The sequence below is a fragment of the Aptenodytes forsteri genome, unplaced genomic scaffold (genome assembly GCF_000699145.1).
Source record: "Aptenodytes forsteri isolate BGI_AS27 unplaced genomic scaffold, ASM69914v1 Scaffold56, whole genome shotgun sequence".
Taxonomy (NCBI): Eukaryota; Metazoa; Chordata; class Aves; order Sphenisciformes; family Spheniscidae; genus Aptenodytes; species Aptenodytes forsteri.
In genome coordinates this window covers 5,647,672-5,674,009 of record NW_008796213.1, presented here as the reverse complement: position 1 = coordinate 5,674,009, position 26,338 = coordinate 5,647,672, and the positions used below count along the sequence as shown (strand labels likewise).

The window sequence follows — 26,338 nt, the reverse complement described above, 5'->3', positions numbered from 1 at the left end:
GCCGGCCTAGCCGCTGTGCGGACGAGCCCCGGCCCTCGCCCTTGCCTGAGGACCGGTAGCGCTGTGGGACACGCACGGTCTCTGGCAGCCTCGCTCGGGAGTACAACTGGGCCCTGAAGGGAAGAGGGGGGAGTAGGAGGGGGAGGGGGCGGAAGGTGACGGGCACCCGCACGGCTCAGTTGCCCGAACTGTGTTTCCTAAAGGCATGAAGCCAATAGCATTCTTGGTATTTTCACTTAAAGCTAGTCAGGTGGCCCGTGTTCGCGGGAAGTCTTAAAGGAAGGAAACTACGGATAGGGTTAAAATTTGCATTTGGCCTTGGGAGCATAGCTATACAAGTTATACGGCTAAAGTATTTATGTTAACGTGGTGGTTTGTCGTATTAATTAATAAATAAACATTGCGACTGTGGAGAGCCTCTGCGTCTCAGTGATGCCCGTGTCAAACTTGGGTGGCTCCCAAGCAAAATACTCAGTCTTGGATGCTGAGACCTTCAGATTGTTAACACAGCAAACTCTGTCAAAGGTCTGAGATTTAAAGCTGTTTTTCCATGTGGTGTGTAATTAAAGGTCTGATTTCCCAAAAAGGCTTAAGCTAGTGTCAAATATATACTGGGACTAAAAGGAGTGATTCTGAAATCAGTTGTGTATCTCGGCCTCTTGTGTTCTAGCACAGGAACCTGATTTTCTTGAAAATTGGTTGACTACAGTAAAGTACAAGTTCTTTGGTACACAGAGGTATAGGTGCTCTGTCTGCAGTGGGGGTGGCTTAAGTCATGAAACCATGTTTAAATATTATGCATTACAGTATTCTCATTTACGGTTTTGCAGCCTTGATTAACTCTGCTTTTAGTTAGACACCTACAGTCTTTAAAGAGGTACACAAGTAAAGAGAATTTGAAGGTATCATTTCTTGTCATTTGCTTGGAAATTTAAAAATTCTATATGTGACTTTTCTGGTGTGTACTGTTACTTAATTTCTTGTCTTGGTGTTGGGTTGCCAACAGTAGCACAAAATCTGCAGTTGTTGCTGAAGTCTGTAGAGACAGTTTTGAAAGTATGTTAGTTAGGTTAGTTAATCTTTTGATTGATGAAACTACATGCTACATCTAAAAATAACAAGCTTAAGTACAGCTTTTGTGTTTTTAAATATGATGTTCCAGGAGATTTTGATTTGTTGTGCCACAAATACCTTTTACATTTTTCCTTTATGCAAATGAGTAACGCGTGCTTTTTAAAACTTTCTGTGTAGTTATGTAGATTTTCATCCTGGAGAAGACATCACTTCCGTGATACCTTGACTTAGTCCACTGAAAATGAAGCAAGATTCTACTAGAAACACTGCTTACACTGTGGATTGTGAAGATTATGTGCACGTGGTAAAATTCAATCCATTTGATAGTGGAGATGCATGTTCCCTCATTGCATATGGTGGCAATAATTATGTAGTTGTTGGGACCTGCAGATTTCAGGTTAGTTTGTATTATTGTTGATTTTATTAGTTGCTTCCTGAAACTTACTTTGCCAGCACCTCTACTGCAAAAAGACCCTGGTTGCTTTCCTGTTTCCTCCCCTCCCCATGTAATCAGGGGACGGTTTTACTTGTTTATTACATTAACAAGTCTGGGATATTTGTTCTTCAAGAATATATATAAAAAAGTATATATATAAAATACAGTGGTATAAATTACTATCCTGCTGGTATAAAGTTCCTTTTGAATACAATCATAGAATGGTTTGGGTTGGAAGGGAGCTTAAAGTCATTTAGTCTCCAACCCCCCTGCCATGGGCAGAGACACCTTCCACTAGACCAGGTTGCTCAAAGCCTCATCCAACCTGGCCTTGAACATTTCCAGGGATGGGGCATCCACAACTTCTCTGGGCAAACTGTTCCAGTGTCTCACCACCCTCACAGTAAAGAATTTCTTCCTAATACCTAATCTAAACATACCCTCTTTCAGTTTAAAACCGTTACCTCTCATCCTATCACTGTGCTCCCTGAATAGACTGCAAAGAAAACAGGAGTGCTCTACTGGAAGAGTAATCCCATTTTAGTATCTCTTGCTAATGTTGGTGACTGCTATCTGAAAACTTAAGTGTGCAACTTTGGAAATATGTGACTTAACATTTGCTGTACATTGTTCTTTATCATCACAGGGTAATTGGCTCCTTTTTTGCACAGTTATATTTTGTTCTATGTACATTTGCTATTTAGATTAAATTGTCTTCTAAAGCTTTCAGCTAGCCTGCGAAACAGCAAAGATTACAAGTACTTACAACTTTACAACTAAAGTTTCTATGTTAATTTTATAGATATTTCTTTTAAGGAAGGACTGTAGAAATAATTACAAATTTTTTTTTTTGCTTTCCCAATTGTTTTTATTGGATCTCTCTCACAGACTGTTAGAAACAGTAAAATATGTTTTCTTACCTTGAAATTATTTAGAGTCATCATATTATGAAAGTTTTTAAAATGTAAAATACTGTGTACTGTGTATTTTTATACTGTATAAGATTTTTTTTTTAATTAGGGTTTTTTTTGTCTAGATGCTTGAAAATCAATAGGAGACAACTGTTATCTTTGGAATCTATTTTAAGCTTTTTTTCTTCAACTCATTTCTCTTATACAGTATTATTTTTGTACTTTATCTAATACGAATAACAGCATAACTGGTCTTTTTATTGTTATTATTCCCAAAAGCCTTACTGTTGGAAATTTTCTGAAAAGCACCTAGTGCTAACCACAAAAACTTACTGTCATCTGTATTGCCCTCTATCTTGTTTCTGGTGTAGGCCTTGAAAAGGAATTAATTAAAATGTTGACAACCACTGGTGCGAGGTAGTTTTTCTGTAATTTTCATATCCTCCCTTCCCTTCCATATGTGGAGTCACTGAGTATTTCAAAGTAGGGGAAGAAAATGCTATTCTTGCTCCTTGCTTCAAGAAGCATTGAAAAACACTGGATAATTTCATGCTTCCACAGCTAGGTTCTTCCTAGCCTCTACACTATGCAGAGGGCATACAGAGAGGTTGTCTACTTCGAAGCAGAATCATGACATAGAGAAAATTTTGTAGAAATATCCTTTGAGGTGCTCCATTAGATGTTTTGAAAACTTTTTAAAGTGTTTTAGAGGTCAACTGATTGACTGAGTCCGCAACCCCAACTCTTGTTTCATCTTCCCCACCATCCAGTGTGCTCACCAGTGGGAAAAATAGACGAGTTAGTAATTTTGGTCATGTTAGATGACAGAGGGTACCTTTCTAGCTCCTGCTGTTTGAAGAATGTTGTTCTGGAAGTGCTAGCATTTTTCCATTGTGTAAAAACAACCTGGAGAGAAGATAGCCTAAATGACATGCTTGCTTTTCTTCCCATTGTTTCTTCTCATTGCAGTGGGTACTTACTTACCATGCTATCATCAGTGGCTTTAGTTGTATCTGTGAAGATATTAATTGTACAAAGAATGGGCTCAGCACTCATCTTTGTAGCTCAGTTCTGATTTTTGTCCTCTGCATTGGCTTCTGGCTTGAGACTGCAATCATTTCATGTATTTTTAAGTACTTACATATTTCAAGTCAATTCTTTATGTTCCAGGTTTTCACTTTGAGGGGGTTACAATCTAAACAGATCCCACGTACATGTAACTTTGAAAGCCTTTCAATTTCATATCAATCTGAATTGTTAGAAGTCATCAAGATATTGTTCTGGATTAGCTAACTGCAAAATTTCTATAGGAGGAGGATGCAGAAGTGGAAGGCATGCAGTATAAGACACTAAGAACGTTTCATCATGGAATCCGAGTTGATGCCATAGCATGGAGTCCAGAAACTAGACTTGATGCTTTACCTCCCCAGATAAGGTATTTATAATAAATGAGTACAATGAATCCTTGTCTTTTATCTGTTTTCCCTAATTCCTTAATATTGGACTAAGTTTAAAGCTTATGGGTGAAATCTAACTCTTTAGAAATCACTGATGAAGTCTCTGGACACTTCAGTAGAACAACAGTTTCATTCTTAGAGTCATTCTTTTTTTGTTTTTTCTTTTGTTCTACTTGTGCCCCTTGCCCCTCCCCCCAGTGAACTAGCAGTAAATAATTTTTTTCCCCTTATTCATTATTTTAATGGACCTAAAATGTAGTTAGCTCTTTCTTTGTACATCTGTGAAGAAGGAATTCTTTTAAGAACTTTACTAAGGGTGACAGTATTGTAATAGCCTGCTTTATAAAGTTATATGTAATGGTCTGCGTAGTATGGGCTGTGTTTAGGAGTAGGTCAGATGCTATTTGTGAGACCCATTGAGGTGTAAATCTAGAAAGATAATTAACTATTAAATATGCACTTAAGAATTAAAATGTTCTCAACAGCTTGTAAGCCTCTTCAAAATTATGATGGTTGCTTACTGCTACATTTTTGTACAATCTTTTATTTAAAATATGTTAGAAATTGGTTTATGAATTTATGTTTCGGTATTTTAAAATACTGATAATGAGGGTTCTTTTTTGTGCTCTGCCAGTTAACTTCCTCCAAGGGATGTTTCAATGGCAGTTATGAGAGATATTTCAGGTAATTGATAGTTGATTCAGATTTAGCTTTGTGAAATGTTTTGTGTTTTCCATGAAGAAGTATTCTTGGCACTTGATACACACTGTTTTATACATAAGTTCTGATCACAACTCTGCTTGTTGCCAAAGCAGAAAAGTTTAAGTTAGAAGTTTTTGGTTTTTTTCAAAATTTGAATTTTTGTTTGCATGTCACTTTGCAGGTTTAAACTGAAGGGAAACTCTGACAAAAAGTCAACTATTGCAGTGTTAATTGACTCAAGGGCTTTTCTTTCCTTATTGAGTGTAGGTTTTGTACTGCGGCTTCTGATAGGAAGTTAAGGCTATTTACTTCAGACCTGCAGGACAAGAATGAATTTAAGGTAAGGGCAGCTAAGCTGATTTTTAAAAAATTATTTAGTCTTTAGTGGAGTCTAGTCTTTAACTGCCCTTCTGCCCCATTCTGCTTAATGTACTGTATGAGATAGGATCTGTCACAGTTCAGTGCTCTATATCCATCATCTCTAGCAAAAGTCATTGTATTGTATATACCTTTCTGTCTTTAAAGTGCTAATAACTGTAATTATTAGGTACATGATCTTTTGATTTAAAAGCATTTATGTAACAGTTTAACCAAATTGAAGAAAGCAAGTAGAGGCTTATGGATCATCTAAACTATACTCATGAACAGAATGTTCTACAGGTGAATTTCAAGTACCATGCTGCATAAGGTTCCTTTACATAGACACCTGTAAAATTTTATGTGGCATTGGTTATTGGACTCCTCTATAAGAAAAGCAAATTTAGTAACTTCTCTTTCATGGGGAATTGGAAGTTGCAATTCCACTCTTTCAAACAGTAGAAAATTTAAAGAAAGAATACTGAATTTGCAGTACATAACTGCAGACGGGTGCACTAAACATGCCCATAGACTGTCACTTGTTTATTTCTAAGATAGAAACAAAGGAAATATCTATTTCAAATACAATTTCACTTCCTCTTCTTTCAGTGTAGATGGTAGTGTTCTTAAGCCAGTGATATAAAAGAAGCCAGGTCTAAATAGTGTCTTCACTTTATAAACTGAAGATTGGTTTTCTGGAGACTTCTTTTGTTTGCAAGACACATCAACTCCTATGTCACTTGGATGTGTACCTGTTCTTCAGAATTTTGCCTTTGAAACAATGTCCCAGTCCAAGTACTAATATTAATTAGATGTTTGAGCTAACCGGTTTGAATTTGTTTTGTTGAGGTCTCAGCCAAGAATAATCAAGGCTAATTAATACTAAAAAATCAGGGGAGAGGGTTCCTTCTTTTTTAGTGCTTTGGAATATGATAATGCCTCTTTTGGTGAGAGTTGTGTATTGCGTATAGAGGAGAAAATAATAGACTTTCATTTGTGGTTTGGTAATTTGTATTAGTAAGACAATAATATTTGTCATACAGAAACTAAGTGAATCGCAGATGTCACTTATGTGGCCATACTGATAAGGGAATGAATAAAGGCATGGCATAAGAAGTAAAGGTGGATGTTACTAGAAAACAGAACATCTTTTCTTTAAAGAAAATACTTTTTATGTTACTTCATACATGCACATACCCTTAATTTCCTTCTTTCATGTTTGGTCCTTCATCTTATATGGTTTTGTCACCCAGGCAGTGGGATAACTGACATACTGACAATCAACTTGGGTGCCACTTCTAACAAAATATTTCTAAAAGTTCTTAATGCTGTTTGCTTGTGAGTTGATGTCTGTCATTCCTTATTAAAGTTATCTATTTATATAATATCTGCCAGTTCTATGATATTGCAGACAACAGGCTTCAATGTTAAGTTGTGAATTGTCTTTTAAATTTTTAGCAGAATGTAAAGTTACTTATTAATTATGTATGTCTATTGCAATTTGAGAAATGTATAGAACTTCGTAAGCACACAGAAGAAAGAGAATGGATTAAATCATAAATAACAGAGTAGGTGATGGATGTTACTAGATAAGTGAAAATAATCAAACATATGGATGAACCTGGTAGTACAGGCTCTATTCAGCTAAATTCAGCTGAATTTCTATTTTTTTTAATTTTGGATTAACAAGGGACCTGATGGACTGTCTGCTAAAATCAATGAGACATCTCTTGACTTCAGTGGATACTGTTTCAAGCCATGGATTCCACATGTTTAATAAATATGAAAGCTGTTAATTATTTTTACGGGGGGGTTAATTAATGATCAGCAATTTTATGTGTTTTTGCAAAAAATTGAATGGCACAGCTGTGATAGTTCATAACTTTCATACCTACTTCCTGTCTCTACATCATCTGGTCCTTAGCAAAAGGTACTCTTCCATGCCTTCCAGAGTAGACTTCATGTCTACACCAGCTTTCAGACTCTCCCAAATTGATATGGGATACAGGCCAGACTTAACACTAGGAATTTCCAGTGGGATCTGCCATTTTGCTCATTGGGAACTAATTGCTTCCAGAGAAATAATCAGTATTATAACTTCACACAAACACACCTTTGATAATTCATAAGCTTAAACTTTTAACATGCAAGTTTATTCTAATGAAAAATTTCTAGGAAACTGTTTATTACTGAGTTAGAATGAGATTACAAACAACACACTTTTAAAATAATGATCACTTTGAATATACCCAATGAGATGATTCTTTTCTAGCTTATTAGCAATGCATGATCTATATTACAACCAGAGAAGCAAAGGGGACAACTCAGTAGCACAGTCTGCTGAGCGCTGTTTTTCAGAACAGAATTTCTGTGATGGGTTATTGTTTTCCCAGTTCTGACAAGATTTTTTTTCTGGTATCTGACCAACACAAATAACACTTTAAAACATGCACTTCTAATTTAGGGGAATTTATTACACAGTAGCTTTGACTGGATGCCTAGAAATAAACTTGAAATGCCACATTTACATTTCCATTAAGATAGCAATTATTTTTCATACAAAAAGGTTCGTTGGAGAACTGATTCATCTGCCCTTAGGACTTCTACACAAAATGCTCTGACTTGCAGTTATAAGCTTCTGCTGCAAAAGTATGTTCATTGTGTAACACATCAGAATAATTTTTTATGCTAGGTATTGAGTGTAGAGACCACAGAGGATGCATTAATACAACAGGTGTTGGACATTAGAATGTCGTATTTAGGCTGAACAGCCACAGCTGGAAGTACTAGAAGTATATAAGTTATTTTGCCCCAGAAGGAAACAAGCAATTGCAATATCTTAATTATTCAACTCCAGTTGATATGAATAAGCTCCTCCAGTGTCTAATGTAGACAGCAGGATCACAGAATTTTATTTTTGTCAGCTGAAGATATCATGGATGCTTCTTCATTTTTGACACTACAGAAGACTAAAGACTGTGTAGTGCTTATGTGATACAAATGAGAAGTGTCGGCTTGAATTCAACAGTAAAGCTATTAGCTTTGTTTACGTCAGCTCCATCACTGAAATTAACAGTCTAAGAACTTCACTGAGGATGTACTGAGACTGAGGAAAAAGTGAAAGTCCGTATTGTTACTGGGTCAAGCTTGCTCTAATGTTAAAAATAATCAGAAAACAGCTAAAAATACATATTTTTACCTATTAGTGAGGATCTTATTAGTGAAAAGGAAGAATGTGGACTAGTGTGTTTATATTGGTAAAAATGTTGTCTTTGAGACTATCTTCTGGGTTTTTTGGACAAAAAGTGTGGAAAAACTTTCTCTGAGCAACCATCTTAATTTCTTATACCCGGACAATCATTGTACTATATACTTCTTGTAAAGAAAAAAGTAACACCTAAATCTGATTTAAAGTATTTGCAAAACCTCAGATGTTCACAAATACTCGGTGAGCTATGCTGAGCTGGCTTTCAACGAAGTTTGATACAGTGGTTTCCTAGTAACAGTCAATTGATACCTCAGAAAAGCTGTTTCATAAACCTGAAGTTGAACCCATGATAAACACATGGAAGACTTTGATCCATTGTACGGTGCACACTTGACACATGGGATTTTCAGGAGAGGTACAAAATGTGCAAACAAAGCTAAAGGAAGTATGTGATTACAGTCAAAAAGTAATCTCTGAACATTTTGTCTTTTATAATAAACAATTAGTATGTGTTGCTTCTGGAGGGATAGACAGAGTAATCTTACTCTGTTTTCCCAGTGGAAAAACTGTCTTGATGTAATTATCAACAAGGAACTTGAAGCATACTGAGTTTTCCATTACTTTGTCAACACAACTAATCCAAAATTTATGGGTTGGATCAAGCCCAGAACAACACACAAAAGGTAAAATATGACTGATGGATCTTCGTGAAATCTTTTTCTTCTTTTGAGGTTTTCATTTGGAAATGAATTGTGGCTTCCTTCTCCTGCTTCAAATTTTTTTAATAAAAAGCATATTTCATCAGAACTGCGGAAGTAAAATGAGGCAGGATATGTGAATTCAGAATGCTGAAAATTTTCAAAAGACTTGGCATTTCTGTCTAAATAGTTTAGCATCATCTAAAGATGTATTAGTTCTAGTGTAATTCACTAGGTTTCAATAAAATTATGAGCTATTGGAAAAAATTAAGTTGGCTGCTGAAAATGTTTCTGTATTGAATTGATGAGGCATTCATAAAATTTTTAGAGAGGGGGATTTAGTTATTGTGCTGCTTGACAATTTTTTTTTTTTTATCAGTTCTGCATTTGTTCCTCAGAATAGCTACACTTAGAGAACAGCAACAGTGTGTTCTCCTTTCAGAAACCTGTGGAACTGGTTGTTTTCATTGGACTTTGTTTTCCTCTGCAATCTCTCCATGTGATGTTATTATCCAGAGGATATTTTTGTCTCCTTTTTATGATACCTTGCTGGGCAAAACAAGAGCAGCCATGCCTTGAGACTTAATCAGTGGGACTAAAGAGGATGGAACAGTAACAGATACAACATCTACACGTGGGCATTTGCCTCACTTAAAATTTTAAGTGAGATTTCTGTCAAAAAGACCATAGATATAGTTAATGAGAGAAAATACATATAAATCCTCAGATGGAGCAAACTGGTATCTTAACTAGCTACAGATTTTCTAATGAGACCAGAGATGATTTCTTCATACCTAGCACCCATGTGAATGAATTTGACTGTATTTTAAACTTTGACTGGACCCTAAATGAGATGAGTTTTGCATGCTTGCTTAATGCTAAATGTTTGTAAGTTCTTTAACTTAGGTTTCTGAAGATACTGTAAGCCTCAAAAGATTACTGATGTCTGTAGATAAGTACAAAATACTTCATAGAATTGAGAGGAAAAAGGTGTCTTGATATTATGATCAGCTGTCCTGGTTTCAGATGGGGTAGAGTTAATTTTCTTCCCAGTAGCTGGTACAGTGCTGTGTTTTGGTTTTAGCATGAGAATAATGTGATAACACACTGATGTTTTAGTTGTTGCTGGGCAGTGTTTATACTAAGTCAAGGACTTTTCAGCTTCCCATGCTCTGCCAGGAGGAGATGCACAAGAAGCTGGGAGGAGGCACAGCCAGGACAGCTGACCCAAACTGGCCAAAGGGATATTCCATACCATATGACGTCATGCTCAGTATATAAACTGGCGGGATTTGGCCAGGGGGCAGCCACTGCTTGGGGACGGGCTGGGCGTCGGTTGGCAGGTGGTGAGCAGTTGCATCACTTGTTTTTCCTGGGTTTTGTTCCTCTCTCTATTGTTGTTTTCCTTTTCATTACAATGTATTACTATTATTATTATTATTATTATTATTATTATTATTATTATTATTATTATTATTATTATTATTATTATTATTATTATTATTATTATTATTATTATTATTATTATTATTATTATTATTATTATTATTATTATTATTATTATTATTATTATTATTATTATATTTCAATTGTTAAACTGTTCTTATCTCAACCCACAAGTTTTCTCACTTTTGCTCTTCTGATTCTCTCCCCATCCCAGCAGGGTGGGGAGGGTGAGCAAGTGGCTGCATGGTGCTTGGTTGCCAACTGGGGTTAAACCACAACACCAAGATAGCTGAAAAGCCTTCAAAATACATAAAAATCATCTAACTTTTAATTTTTACTCAAACTGGGATTTTGCTTTTATTCAGAAAAGCTGCCCTGCTAAGTTGGTTTTTGTTATAGATAAATTATTCTCAGTACTTTGAAATAAAAATGTCATGATTAAGAAGCTTCAGGCAAGAACAATTACACAGTAACAAGGTTCCCTTTGAAATTACTTCATGCTTTCTGATACAACTGTAAATGTTTGCTTTTGAGTGACAGTTCACATGTATATTCACACCATGAGGGCTCATATCCTATTATTTGAGAATGGATGATCTATTAATTCACAGTAGAAGAAGAGTGTGTACTATAACCCATTTTCTTTCCTCTTCAGCGCAACAGCAGAGAGCACAAAGCACTGTGTCTGTTCTTCTCAAATGCTTAATAGAAATTATGCTTAATTGCTAAGGTGTTGTATGGCTTGCTTGTTTTTGCTTGTACTGTTGTTCCTCATTTTTGGTTTTCTTAAAGTCTCCAGCGTGCATTCTCTTCTGTTTCATCTTCTTTCACTGAGAGTTTTTTCACTGTTTTTTCTAAAGGTAGCCTTTTGGTCTGCCATCTTTAGCGGACATCTCCTCTTAGGCAATTTGTGTTCTGACTGCTTGGAAAAGGGCATATACTGGACAAGTGGCTGGTTTATTGCTCCTTCAGGAAAAAACTCTCTTGCTGCTTCTAGGAACCCCTAGTAAAAACTACGATTCAGTGATAAGAGTTAATTACCAATAATCAGAGTTCTTTAAGATATGTAGATCATGCATACATTCACTTCCTGCTTATTCTCCTCTTTCTTTCTGAGATTTATTATCTTCTACCTTCAAAATTCAGTGCTTGAAAGGAGGATAAAAAGTTCTGGTGCGATTCACTGATCTCTGTCAAGCAAGAACATCAAGCTGACCTCTGTGGTAACTACAAGGAATAGTGGGGGGGTCTTTTTACCTACAGTATGAATCTACACATGAATTAGATATTTTAAAGAACTCCAGTTACTGATAAATACTTTTTTTTACCTTCCATATCGAATGATAGCTTTATCTTAACACTCATACATCTTTCCTTCAGTGGGTCTATTAAATACATTGTAGACTGATGGAACAGTCAGCTCTAAGGTAAAAGTATTTCTTTTTTCTGATTGACAGACATTTGATGGCCACTCAGATTACATTAATGATCTGGTGTTTGCTCCCAAAGAAGGTCAAGAAGTTGCAAGTGTAAGTGATGATCACACCTGCAGGTATGCATTTTGTTCAAAACGTTATTGAAATAGTAGTATTTGGCTTTTTCTGTGTGTGTATGCCTTATATGCTCACGTAAATAAATAAGCATTTATTTATTTCTTTTTAGTGGTCCTTCATAGCCCACTAACAAGACAACAAGCGGACTAGTCTTGTTAACTAGGTTGTGGACTGGCTTTTTGTTGTGACTTGTGAGGTGTTTTTTTTTTTTTTTTTCAAAGCAACATTTTGAACTAACTAGATACAATGTGAAGAGAACTGTTCTGTCTTGGAATTACGTACACTATAATTTCGCCTGGTGGGACAGGAATAACAGGCATGAGAATAGGAGAGAGAAGACATGCATAGCTCAGCACTGAACTGTACAGACACTCTCTATCCATTCTGTCATCAGATGAGTCCAGTTTAAAACCAGTATTTGTATGTGAACTTGTCCACTTACCCAAATTTATCAGCCTTACTAGGAGGTGGGATTACATAGCCTAAGAACAGTACCATACTAATGCAGTGGTACTGGGAGCTCATAATACCATGACTATAGCTGCTTCAAACCCATGTATTTAGTTATTTGTAACTGGAAGTAAAAGGGAAACATGGTGAAATACTTTGAAAAACACTGGTTAAGGTTTTGTAGTACAGGAGTTTTTCCTTGTCAAAAGGTCCCCCATCTCCCTCTTCTAGTAGTGCACATGAATCTATAAAGCTGCTATTCTTATCCCTCCAATGCAGCTCACGGTTGGAGAGATCAGGAGGGCAGCTATGCAGGCTTTGCAAGTCATTGCAGTAGCAGCAAGAGACTTGAGAAAGCATCATCTTTGACTTTTCTTTGTAATAGCTGTGGTAACTCAAAACTTGACTCAATTAAGGAACTGTTTTAGTTTTTTCTCTGATTATATGAATTATATATTTGCTCTTTGAAGTTACCACCATATCAATTCCTATATAAATGACCAGGTAGTACTCAGGGGAAAAAAAAGTAATTTTTTTTTCCTTCTACCTGCTAAGAGAGAAAGGAGTAGCTTTTAGAATGATTACTCTGTGTATGGGATTTTGTAAAGGGTAGGTCATCAACTGGCATAAATCACAGTTTAGTAGCTTTAGTTGAGCTACTCTGGCCTACATAAACTGAAAATCTAAAAGGCCTGTGATTTTAACATCCCTAGGGAACTCAGAAATAAAACTTTGACCAGTGTGCAGATTTTCCATAGACGCCCTGTCCATATTCCCAACAAAATCATGAGGAATGAATAGTAGAAATGTATGACTTATTTGTAGCTTGTTCTGATTTATTTCCTATCCTTGATTTCTTCATTAAATCTAAACTAATATTGGGCTTATTCAGCAAAGAGCTGTTTGAATGTGCGGCCTTTTTTTGTTTATTTTATGAAATGCTCAGTGTTCCTGGGATGAAAGAGAACTGTTTTAAAACCAGTAGACTAACTGATACTAAATTAAAAGGAAATAAAATGATATCATTCTAACTGATACTAAATTAAAAGGAAATAAAAATGATATCATTAGTGTATACTACCAAGATTTCAACTTAGTAACTCTGAAAGATATTTTATACAGTAAACCATAAAGTCTTTGGTTAAAAGCCATGGGAAATAAGTAGGATTTTTTTTGGCTACTTGAGTTCTTATTTTTTCCATTCATGCATGTGGAGCATGAAGACTTTTTTATTGAATTTAAAGGTTACACTTTCAAAACTAATGGAAAATGCATTCCTTGGGACTTACCAAAATCATTCCTTACTTACTGTGTAATTTGCTTCAGCAGTAAAGTAAGAAGAGGAATAATTCTTCTGTCTGTACTGAGTTTCTATCCTGAAATTGTTCTCAGGATACATCATCTGTTAATACCTTTGGAATAAAGTTCTAGAACAATTAGTACAAGAACATGAAGTTTTGAGTGTTTGGGTATAGTTAGAGTTCCAGTTTTAAGTCTTAATAAAGTCATAATGCAATGTCTCAGTAAGTACAGAATATATACAAACATGTTTAGATCTTCCCTGGTTTTCACTCAGTAGTAAGTTTAGCAGAGATCTCTAAGGAACTCAAATTTTCAGTTTTCATGCACTAAACAATGTTGCCACAAGCTGCTGCAACAGTGACATCTCAGAGCTGGGTTCAGTCATTTTGGTTAGAAGACAGACAGTGTAAGTCAGATACTGGTTATATTCAATGTTCTTACCTTTAAACTGCTGCTATGTCGTTCAGGAACTCTTGTTGTTTCTTGCACGGTCTTTGTTGGCCTTGTTGGTCTCACAACACAAGACTTTTTCCCAGCTGTGAAGTAGAACTGAATTAAAAATACTCTTGCATAAAAATAATTGCAGTAGCCATCTATGTTATGTAGTTGTGAATAAAAGCGTTACGTGCATTCATAGACAAGTGAAGAGGTGTTGGTATGTAAATATGCTATATGCTTTAATAATCTCACGTTTCCCTGCACTGAGAATCTCAAAACTAATATAACCTTAAAAAGAATTGTTTTTCTGAAAGAAGACACCTTTGGAAGACTCTTAAAACCCACCATGTTGCAGTTACTCACAATTGTATTTATATTAAAGATCAAAATTCCTGTAGCTAAAAATTACATCTGCAAAGTTGATTGAAAAAGTCAAATCCTGGGTCTTAAATACCATATATTACTTCCTTCATTTTGTCCCAAGGATGGCTATGTTCCAAGATGGATGAAGCTGTTCATAAGCATATAGTTAATTTATATCTTTGGCAGGATATTGTAATTTTCAAATTTTGCTGTATTTTACTTTTTTACGCATTTCATAATTGCTTTACTTTTTCTTAAAAAATAGAAAATAAAATTATTTTTAAGGTTTGATTGCAAAATTCTAAAGAAAATAGTAAAAGACTGGCAGAGGAAATAGCTAAAATAACTAGTTATATTAAACAAAAATTTGAATCAGTTTTATTTATGTCATATATGTTAACATATTGAGTACAACTGAAGTAAAAATAAATAAAAGTTAGTATCTTGTGTATACATTAAAAAAATCAAATTTAGGATATTTGTACGTTTCTGCTGAAAGCCAAACTTCGTCATGGCAGGAAAGTAAATTACCTCTTGGATTTAATCTAATTGTCTTCCTTCAAATCCAGTTGTTTTTTCTTCATGATCTACCTTTCATATCTCATTTTAAAAATTCTGTATAATATTTATGTGTAATTAAAGTAATTTGCTTGTCCATTTCTTGGTATCATAAGAGCATGCTTAATGAATAAGAAAAATTCTTTTATGGTAGCTTTAAGGAATATTTCCTTTCATTCCTTAAAATTATAAAGCATTATACACTTCTTTGAACATTTGTATTAAGTGTAGGAACATGTGCATCCCACTTTGCTAATGAGAACTGTGTGTGCAACCCTGTGCACACCACTCTTAAAAAAAAAAAAAAAAAAAAAAAAATTATTGCTGGCTTTTTCGTTATGATTTGGAAACACAAGATAGGAGGCTGCAGGGATTCAGATGTACAAATCATTTTGTTCTGACACTTAATGAAGCCTCTGCAAAAAGAACATAGGAAATGTTTGGAAAACAGCATGAGCTTAACAGACACCCCTCTGCTGTTGGTAGTTTTTGACACTATCTGATGTTTCTTGAATTATTTCATGCAAAATAGCATCCTGGTAAAACCCGCTAGTCTCATATGCATGGTAAAAATTAACCTCTGACTGTTAAAAGGTTAATTCAATCTGATTAATAACCACCTCGTACTCCATCCTCATATTGAACGGAAAGATTAGTGACAGTGTCAGGCCCTTAATAATGGCAGCATGGCAATTTCTTATGGTCATCAAGTGCTGGATTGGCTTCTATTTTAAAAAGCTGAAAAGGACTCATCCATCCCTCTCCCTCCCTCTCTCTTTTTCTTTTTTTAATTATTCCTTAAACTACAGCATCTTCTTCTCTTTTTGTGTGTGTAATAGAAAAGAATGTACAGTTGACTTCCACTTTATCTGTGAATGTACTTGCCCTTTGATTCCCTTCCGAGTTCTGTTCAGTTACGTATGCCGTGGCTCATGTTGCTTCATAGAGAAGGACTTTGTGAATTTATTTATCTATTAGTCACTGTCAAGTTCAGCCTTCTCTGTTGCACATAGAACAAATGCCAGTTTTGCTCCCTGGACAGAGATTCAGGGGAAAGGTTTGATATCACTGGAAACTAAACTAACTAGACTCAAAATTTATTGTAGTGTTTCATCTGTTTTTAGGGGGTTTTAATCTGTAGTGTATTTGTTTACATGGTACTCTTATGTCTTAGTTATTTTGTGTAGGTCCTTCTCTAAACAATATGAAGGAACACCAATGTGTTTTGGGTTTTTTTGTCTTGTGTTCTTTAATGCGTTGCCAGTGCTTGTTGCACTTGAGTCCTACCTTGTTAATTCAATAAATTTTAGTCTTTGGTTATATTGAAAAGTTGCCATTCTCACTTAATCCTGCCTCCAAAATTATATTATATTTGTATCTTCCCATTCCTAGTGCACTCAATTATGGATTTTTGCCAAAATTTTTTAAAAAGGTATCTTATTTCATGTTGTTCTATCTTCATTGGTTCGTGTTATAGAATTCCCCAGTGTCTCTTCCTATAAGAAATGTCATACCAAAATATTTATCCTTTCTGAGGTATGCTGATTACAATTCTCAAGCTAGTTATGCATGATAATTGATGGAAATAAAGGATAGTTTTGGATTATTTTTAAGAGTCTGGTCTTTGACTTTGCATACTTTTTGTATGCATCCCTGTACGTCCCCCAAATGTAGTCTTACACAATTTCTGCTATACTTTACAGCCACGATGCAAGTATTAACCAACAACTTCTGTTGTAGTTCACAATCACTATGCAAGTATTAACTGGTCTCCAGTTACAGTATCCAGTCAGCTTCAAAAAAAAAAAAAAAAATCACTTTCCGAATCAAATGTTTGGAACATTATTTCAGTCTGGTCTTAAGAGTGGATGAATAAGCCTTTAGTTAGGAAGTCTTCAAAATATGCAGATGAAATGGTAGCTATTTCCTGTGTGACTTATTATGACTTATGTTAAGGGTCACACAGTCCTAGAATGTAGTCTAGCCTATAAATTGTTTTAAATAGAAATCACTGCATTAGGTTTGTTTAGCAGTTACCTTGTATTTTAGAAACTCATTGGTAGAACTGTAGTTGAGTTTCTCGGTAACAGCCATCCCACAGAAGCATTTAGTTTTACATCTACATTGGAAACAATAAGCTGATAACTCTAACAGCTAATTTTTCTTTAGTTGAAAGGATACAACTGAAGCTTCACGTTTTTGCAAAAATACTGCTTAGTCTCTGGCTTTGCTTTAGATAACTTTAAGGGTATTTCAGTAGCAGTAGTACTGTGTATTTCTTGGGCTTGTTTCTGAGTGTGCATGTTCTGAAATGTGTATTAGCGAAGAACAGTCAGTTGAGATGCTTGAGATACTACATGTGCAGTTCCTCTGCCTCTCCCACTTCTGCCAACATTGCGGGGGATAATCAGAATTACATCCCACAGTTACCAGTGAAAAATAGATCAATGCTTGCATATCCAAGTAGATATTACAAGAAGCTAGAGGTAACATGTATTTTAATGCCAAAATCTGAAAGATTCCAATTACTAATTCTTTAACAACATTGACATTTCCTTTGACCACCAAAAGAAAATGGTGAACGTGGGTCAACTTTCTGAAAGAGTATTTACACATTTACTCTATGAAAAGGCTTTTTATTTCATGGATCAAAAATAAGTGAAGGACATGCTCTACAAGCACAAATTTAGGAACCTGTATGCCGAGTCACGAGATAGTTTAAGATGGCTGTGCCTGGTGGACTAGGGCTAGGCAGCACAGATGAATTTCCCCTTTCTCCTCATGCAACCATTTTTGTGGCTTGTTTCGCACAGTGTGCTGAATAGGGAGTTCTGCTACCTAATTCTGCTACAGATTCTGCAGTGGCAAACTGTTAGTTGGGCAGTGCATTACCAGATTTATAAAAACTTAAATTCTTTATTTTGTCAGTAAAATAAAATAAATCACTAGAAATTATCTTTAATATTACACCCTTCTCTTCTTCTGGACAGCTAGAGGGGATTCCTACGGTTCCACTTCAGCCTTCTGTTTTTTCATGTCCTACCTAGTATCCTCTTCAGATCTTTGATAACCACCTCCATGTGGAGCTGGCAGAAGACCTGAGACAAGGCCAATGTTGGTTGTATTCTCCACACTGTTAACTAATCTCTGCACCTCCATTTTCCTTTTCTGAGATCTTACGCTTCTCACTCCTTGTGCTCAATGAGGAACAACTTGGTTCTTTACCTTTGTTGTGTCATCTCTGTAACAGGAATCTCTCCCTTCTCCATAGTCCTCTAGGCTTTTCAGGGGTGATAGGATTTTCCTCACACATGGAATATGTCTGATGGAGATATAAAGAAACATCAGCAAGGGGTATTTAAGTTAGATACTATTTAAAAAAAAAAACAAAAACAAAAAAAAAACATTTTGGGCATTTTTAAGAGTAGGTCAGACAGTAATCTGTGAGTAAGGGTTCAAGTATAGTTGATCATGCTATGTGGTTGGGAATGGTATCAGATGTCAAGGTTTGTTCTAGCCCCCACCCTACTTACTAAAATTGTTGGAAATCTTACGGTGAAAGAATTCCCTTTTTTACTTTCATCTTCTGGGGATTTGAGAAGTGCCTGAAGGTTACAATATGGTTTTGTTCTTTTACTATTGCAAATGACGATTTTTATTCAGTTAGGATTTGGTTTTGCTCTCCAGTTAGAATTAATCAGAATTCAGAAAGTTAGAATATAAAATAAGGATAATCTCCATTGCCACAAGGCAGGTTTTCAGATGTTCTAATGAATACTTTGCCAACTTTAATAAAAGTCCATTGTGTGATAAAATTACTGCACATATGCAGCATGTCATTATCCATATTCATGCATTCTACATACAATATAGTTGTTCCAACATAGTTTGAATATCTTTGTGCTTTGAGATAACTGCACTTGTCATTTGTTTGGTTAATCATAGGATGTGAGTGACAAGAGAAATGTACTAATATTTCAAGAATTTTCTTTAACGGCATTTGCAACTATCTGTATTTTGTGTTAGTTTAAATTTTGTGAGTACTGCAGCATATAATATCTCAGTCCTTAGTTACTTAAAAATAATGAATTTACTGAGCAGATTACATATTATTTTTGAAGCTTTCCATTATTCAAACTTTGGACCTTATTTCAACTGTGGTTATTCAAACTTTTCTCCTTTAAATTTATTGTGGAAGCTTTTTTAAATGTCAAAAAAAATACCACAAGCCCAATAACAAGTCTATACAACAATGGTTGGTGTGGGGAGGAGGAGAAGCAAGAGGGTGACACATTGCAGGGTTACAAAAAATAAGGATGTTTGGAGAAAAGTAGACTGTAGTTTGCTTTGGTATAAAATCATGGTAATATTAGTAAAGTTTCAAGCGCTTTGAATGGGAGACAAAATGCTCAGTCTTTTTGGATTGATTTACGTGATAGGAATGTGGACAAAACTGGAGGGTTTTTTTAGCATCTGTAGCTGATTTGGTTATGATTACTGAGTAATAGAGTAACTGAAATTCAGTTTGGCTAAATTTTTGGTCTTTGCACATTTTTTACTTGGGTTAGTCACAAAGAAATATTGAAAAGAGTTAATTGAACACATATGTAATTGTAAACTTCCATACCAGCATGGACTTGATTCATTCAGTCAAGGATCTCTTTTGATATGTATTGCCTGGTGGGTTTGTTGTTTGTTTTGGGTTTTTTTTCCTCAAAACTAAGTGATGCCATCTTTGTTATCAATAAAGAAAGAAGAAAATATAAAAGAGGCATTTATCCTTTTTTTCACTCTCCTATACAGTTTGTTACTAACAATCTTGCCATTGTTACAAAATAAGAGATACAAGTTTGGCATTTTATAAATAACAAAGTTAGGGAGGTAGAAAGCATAAATGTCTGTCTCAACACCTAATAACCTCACTCACTTCAGGGAAGGAAACATGATGGCATGCTCCTTTAGCCAAAATGATTCACTGTCTTCTGTTATATCATAATTTTCTCCTTGCACAGTAAATACACATGGAAAGTGTTGATTTGACTTGGACAAATCTACAAGGCAAAATTTTTGGCACTAGAAGAAAGTATTGCATGTTTCTAAATTACCTAATCAAGTAGATATTTCATTTTTTTAAACAGTTGTCAGGTTTTTGTTTTGACTTTTTTTAATAAGGACACTGATCCTTCAAGATTAGAGACCCTGTGTTTTCCACAGGGAAAACAAATATTTGATCTGTTGTGGTTTGGCATAAGAAAACAACATTGTTCATTAAATATATTTACTTTATTCCCATATATTTTGTCTAGACTTATGATGTATTATTTAAGAGTTTTTTGAAATCTCTTAAATATAAGGCTCTAAGCACCCTGGTGAGATATAAACTGAAAAAGTCTGGAGGAAGTCAGCAAAAATCCTCTAGAATAAACAATAATAGTATGTAGCCACTCATCTAACTCAAAAGACTGGGCAGAACACTACTTAAAAAATTGGCTGCTTCTAAGGTTTTGCGTGTCAAGGAGGAAGGATGTATGTGTGTGTTTCGGTGTGAAAATGCATATAAATAGTATGCAGCCTTGTTCAGACTGATGTTCGCAACTGTGATGTCTTTGTCTGACAACTGAGCTACTGATTTTGTAGGAAAAGAGGCAACTGAGCAGTGGCTGTGAGGTAAAATAGTCTCAGTTTTGGTTTTATTGCATTTTATAAACCAAGTAGCTTCATGGCTCATTAACACTCATATGGAATGCATCCAAAGAAAACTCACTCATCACCTAACCTAGTTTTGGTGTTTCAGCATACATTTCCCTGTCAATCCATATTGCCCAATATTGTTGATTTTTCTTTTTTTTTTTTTTTTAACTGCTTGATATGTACTGTAGGTGCTTCTAAAGGAAAAGATTAAACTGGCACATGTGATTTATTTGTTGAAAGCTCGGCAAGACCCTTTCTGGGCTGGTGTTATCTCTGCCGTAGATCCTTTTGTTTGCCTTAGCTTCATTTTTAGTTTCTTGTATTTCCATTACTCAATCTTGTCTTACCAGGAAAAAATGGAAATTCATATATTAGACAAGCAAAATACTTTAGAGCATGGTCTTATCCTTTACATGGTAATGTGGATGATTGAAGTTGCTTGGTACTTCGCTCTAGGTTGCTTGTATCAGCTAGACCAACGCTGACTTTCTTGCTTTGTGTTGTCTCACTGTTATTTATGGTATAGTCCAAAGGCTGTAGTGTTGACTTATGAAAGTGGGAATGTATCATCTAGATTTCATGTCTAGACAACTAAACTTGTCAAATAATTTGGACATTGCCCGTTTAAACAGAGGCTCTGCCTAGTTCATCAATATTAAAATACATTATCTTCAGCACTGACTGCTTTTACTGACTTCTATGCACAAGTATTAAGCATCTGCAAATTTCATTCTAGGTGTTCTGTTAGTCTGTTTCTTCTTGAAATGATAAAGCATGAACACTATTTCATTTGGTCACTTCCTTTGTGAATGTATTGAGGCACTGAAAATTAATGTATTTGCAGTCAAATGGCAACAAATAGTTTAATACTTTACTTTTTTTTTTTTTTTTTTTGCTTTAGGGTCTGGGATTTGGAAGGAAATGAGAAGGCCCATTTTGTTTTACGTTCTCCTGGAATGAGTGTTTGCTGGCATCCTGAGGAGGCTTTTAAGGTTGTGTTTTCTAGCTCTTCACCCTCACCACCTTTAAAATAACAGGAGGGCAGACTTACCTAAACTATGAATCTTTGATGCTGTATTAAGATTGATGTTTGGGGAGCTAGTGTACATTGTAACTGGATATTAGTTGGATCTGCTAACGCTAAGTCGCTGTAAATTAATTCTGATTCCCATTCTCGTCATTTTACCCTCAGTCCCTCACTCCTCCCATCAGAAATATTCCTTTCTTGATGACATACATCAATTGTTGCTGATGACTATTCTGGTGATTGCCTGTTAACTTACAGTTACCAGAGAAAAGTTCAAGTTTTTCTCAGTCATGGTAACACAGTTCACCAATAACGTAGACTCCTATAAAGCATGCCAAGTTTTGAAAAGCATCTGTTTGAAGTTAGCAAGGGATTTTTTTTTTGTTGTTGTTCTTGCTTGGAATATATGAAATATATGCTGAAAAATCAAAACAAATCAATAAACTGTGATTTTATCCTTATCTGATTATTGTACTGGGGAGGATTAATCAGCTGATACATACCAAAATTTTCAGCTTCATTAATGGTCTAGTCCTTGCAATTTTTGATTTATTATTCCTGTTGTGCCAATCAATAACTGCCTTAAGCAGCTACAAATAGTTGTTCAGATTACCACAAACACACACACTTAAAACAGAGAAAAGCAGTCAAATAAGATATCAAAATATTTACATAGCAATAGGGAAGAAGGATCTCTATTCTCATCACACTTCCCACCAATATCAATATCCGGTCCTTACTAAGAAAACTAGGAAAACTGTTGATTTAGGTGGTATCACAATTGAATGTGTTTGCTGCTGTTTGCTACTGGGCAACTTTGTTAGCACAACAAAATTACTAGATTAGCCCAAAAATATTGCACTATTAAACCAATCTTACATATTAGCTTGTCTTTTCTTTGACCCTTATCAAAGAGTAGGCACAGGATTTTTTTATTTTTTTTTTTTTTTTTAAAGAAAAACCCCTTCAGAAGGCTAGTAAAACTTGACAGACTTGATGGTTGCTGAAAAGCTTACTGCAGGTCAAAATGCTTACTGCACCGTGTCCTTTAGTTTGCATAAAAGCATGTTTTGGTGACAGCTCTCTTTTCCCAAACAAACTTGGATGTTACTGGAGTATTGTTTTTAGTGCTTCTTTGCCTTCCTTAATTGTTGTTCATGACTATCTGAGAACCATGGTCTCCTCATCATTTAATCAGGAAGCTCTTTCTACAATACCTAATAAACAACTGCTTGAATATATTACTTTAATATAAAAAGTTTAGATAAAATCTGTTGCAAACTGTTACAGGATGAAGCAAGAGATGGTACATAAAATCAGTAAGCATGAGTCCAGAGTGTACAGTTACACTGATCAATACTGTTGTTTCCTTGTACAGCACTATGTCTGACAGTCAGTTCTTTGTACTCAGAACAGGAACTTTTTTCATTTTCAAAGAATAACTTTTTGCTTTACAACTCTAAAAGCACAGTGCATTTGTGGTTAAGAACTGGTGCTTCTAAGCACCAAAATTATATACATAGATATCTAAAGATATATATAGATAAAATCATGTAATCGTTATGTATAACAATGTGACAGTAGTATAGATTAAAGTGCTTTTTATTTATTGGTGGAAGAGTGTTCAAGATAATGTTTTCTGGTACAAAGTGAAAAATTGTACCTATTTTAATATTATTAATATTTGCTTGAAAGTATGCTAGGTTTGCTATAGAGTAGAAAAGATACTAAGATTCATTACATGCTAAGTTTACAACATTCTATTAATTTCTTTTAACAGCTGATGGTAGCGGAGAAGAATGGAACAATACGATTCTATGACCTAATTACACAGCAGGCCATTCTCTCCCTAGAGTGTGAACAGACGCCGCTGATGTCAGCAGACTGGTGTTTAAAAAATACTCTTAAAATTGGAGCAGTTGCTGGAAGTGATTGGTTAATCTGGGATATCACTCGCTCTAGGTATTTTTATACACAAGATAGGTTTCTTTATTCTCTTCTTAAGCAGTACATGAAGAGGTGTGGCCACTTTGCTAATATAGCACTTAAATGCACTATGTATTATATCACCTATTCAGTAATAATGAACATTCCTCAGGAATTATGAAATCAGTACAGATCATTCCCTGGCATTCTTTGTTTCATCTTTATCTATCAATATTTATCTGTTAAAAATAACATTGTCTTTTTGTCCATTTGACACTACTGTTTACCAGTCACTATAAGTTTTATGTGTTTGTTAAAATTTCATTCTAAGTCATAAATACATAATTGTTGAGCCATAATAAACTGGATAACTACTTCAGTTTTCCTACTCCAAATTGAGATGTAAGCTGCAGGAATGCTCTGGTTTTCCCTCAGCTTCTTCACAGAGAGTAGACAATGTGTCCCCGTCACTGTTTAAATGATACATGCTTTTGGTACTTACAGTATGAGCTGTAGTTGTTTGCAGTTGTTTACCCTGAATGTCTGTTTTAGTTATCCACAGGATAAGAGACCCGTCCATGTTGATCGAGCCAGATTATTCAGGTATAAGCGTTGTTGTATTCTGTGGTTTTTGTCTATATAAATCTGTGTATATGCAAGCAGTTGTGAGTTTAGGGACCTGGTTGTGTCTCGCTTAAATAATTTTTAGGGGGACGTGGTCTCCCCTTTGTGAAATTTGTGAACGACCTACATTTAGCATGTATATGTAACATTCCCATTTCTTTTTTTCTGTTTTACAATGACATGCATACGGGGCTGTGAGTGGTGAATCATTTACAAGCCATTTCTCTGAATTTATTTCTCTGGTGGTAGTGGAATATCTGACATCTTCACACGGTTAACCACAAGGGAGAGAACTCTACTTTGTGTGCACTTCTGATAGTCTGATAGGGATATTTGAAAAGTACGTTCATTTCATTCATAGGTGGTCCCGAGTGAATGAAAATCTGTTTGCAACCACTGGATATCCAGGAAAGACAACTACGCAGCTGCTTGTTCATCATTTAGGACATCCCCAGGTAAATTTTGGAGTTCAGCTTTTGGCTGGAATTGCATTTGTTCTCTTCAAATCAGGCTCATAAATAGTTAAAAGCTACAATTAAAAAATAGCCCAAACAATCCAGAAATGCTGCCTGGTCTACCTATTTTATTTTGTTTTGTATCACCCATGCTAAGGAAAAAGAAATCACACCATGCTTAACCTGCTATTTAAAATGCTGCTTGATCTATATGTTTTATTTTGCTTTGCCTTATCGGTGGTAAGGGGAAGAAAAACACATTTAACCTGTTATTTAATAAATTTTTCAGCATTTCTCATTCTAAAGAGGGTAAAAACAGCTGGCTGTGTATTTTACAGGTTTGAACTAATTATATTTTAAATCATTAATGAAAATATATCCCGAGACAATGAATGTAAAGTATAGGAAATATTTTGGGTTTGCTGGAGTTAGTATATATTTGTAACGCTTACAGTAAAAAATTACCTCCAAACATACTAGTTGTGAGTACACTTAAATAACGGGAAGTAATTTCATTAAAAAAGGTTTCGAAGTTTGAAAGTAATAATAGCGTTAATAATAATGAAAATAGTTGAAACAATTTGTTATCATGGAATATTTTGCTGCATCTTATTTAAATGTAGTAAGTAGCTACAGGAACTAAGTAGCAGATAATCAGATCTTTCAGTTGGATTTCTGTTGTATTTTAACTGTATTTGTTGAAGAGTAGTAAATCTATGCTGTTTATTTGTCTATGCAACTTGGTGTATGTGGTATAGTTATCATTTATATGGTAAGTTGTACTCATATTTCTCTCTCCTTTTTTTTTTTAAAGCCCATTCTTACTGGCACTGCAGCTGTAGGATCTGGTTTGACATGGCATAGAACTCTTCCATTATGTGCAGTCGGAGGAGATCATAAAATTTTCTTCTGGGTAACTGAAATGTAAAATAAGCATTTGCCTTCAATATGAAACTTTACAGCATAACGTCTCTTTCCTAGTAAAACAAAGGAATTTACTCTTTGTACTGGTATTTATTCACTTGGAGAACGTAAGAAAGGAACAAGTAAAATATGAAACATTTGTGTTTGATTTTTAGTTTGCAAATACAAGAGCTTCTGTAAAACCAGTTATCATACATCTGGTACTTGGTTATTTCCCTTAAAATAAAATGTACATTTTTTTAACATGGTATTTGGTGTGAAATGAATTTTTAAAAGTGTTTTTTTTAAGAGATTTTGTATCCAGCAATCTCAGTCTGGCAATCTCACTCAGTTAACACAGCTCAAATACTTTGAAATTGTCCAGAGTACCTACAGAAAGAGAATGCCTGTCTCTGTATTAACTTTCCCGACCACCACTATCTTATAAGAAAGAAATGCAATAATGTACTGTCATAAAATGTTGTCTGTGAATGTATTTGCTGAATAAACTAGTTACCACTAACAGTGAAGAAACTAATGGTATAATCAGAATGATAATTTTAAGGACTATTACTTCTTTTAAGATGATGGAGGGATTTACTTCAAGTATGCCAAACAGCGTGTGGGGTTTTTCTGTACACAGCCTTTTACTTCCAGCCTTTTACAGAAAAATCAAAGATATTCTGCTTTCTAGAAACATACTTTTCTTGCCCCTCCCATACAAGACCCAGAAATGAAGTAAAAGATGAAAGAGTAAAA

General features: G+C 35.1%; 1 protein-coding gene across 1 annotated transcript; it reads left to right on the top strand.

Moving 5' to 3' along the window:
- The first annotated feature begins 1,244 nt into the window (after positions 1–1,244).
- NUP37 (nucleoporin 37) lies at positions 1,245–25,843 on the top strand. The gene is made up of 9 exons (XM_009288376.2): positions 1,245–1,471; positions 3,732–3,856; positions 4,848–4,920; positions 11,747–11,841; positions 21,546–21,636; positions 23,452–23,633; positions 24,150–24,200; positions 24,583–24,676; positions 25,491–25,843. The coding sequence occupies exons 1-9, from the start codon at positions 1,316–1,318 to the stop codon at positions 25,602–25,604; spliced, it is 981 nt and encodes a 326-aa protein (XP_009286651.1). The 5' UTR covers positions 1,245–1,315; the 3' UTR covers positions 25,605–25,843.
- Positions 25,844–26,338: the final 495 nt, after the last annotated feature.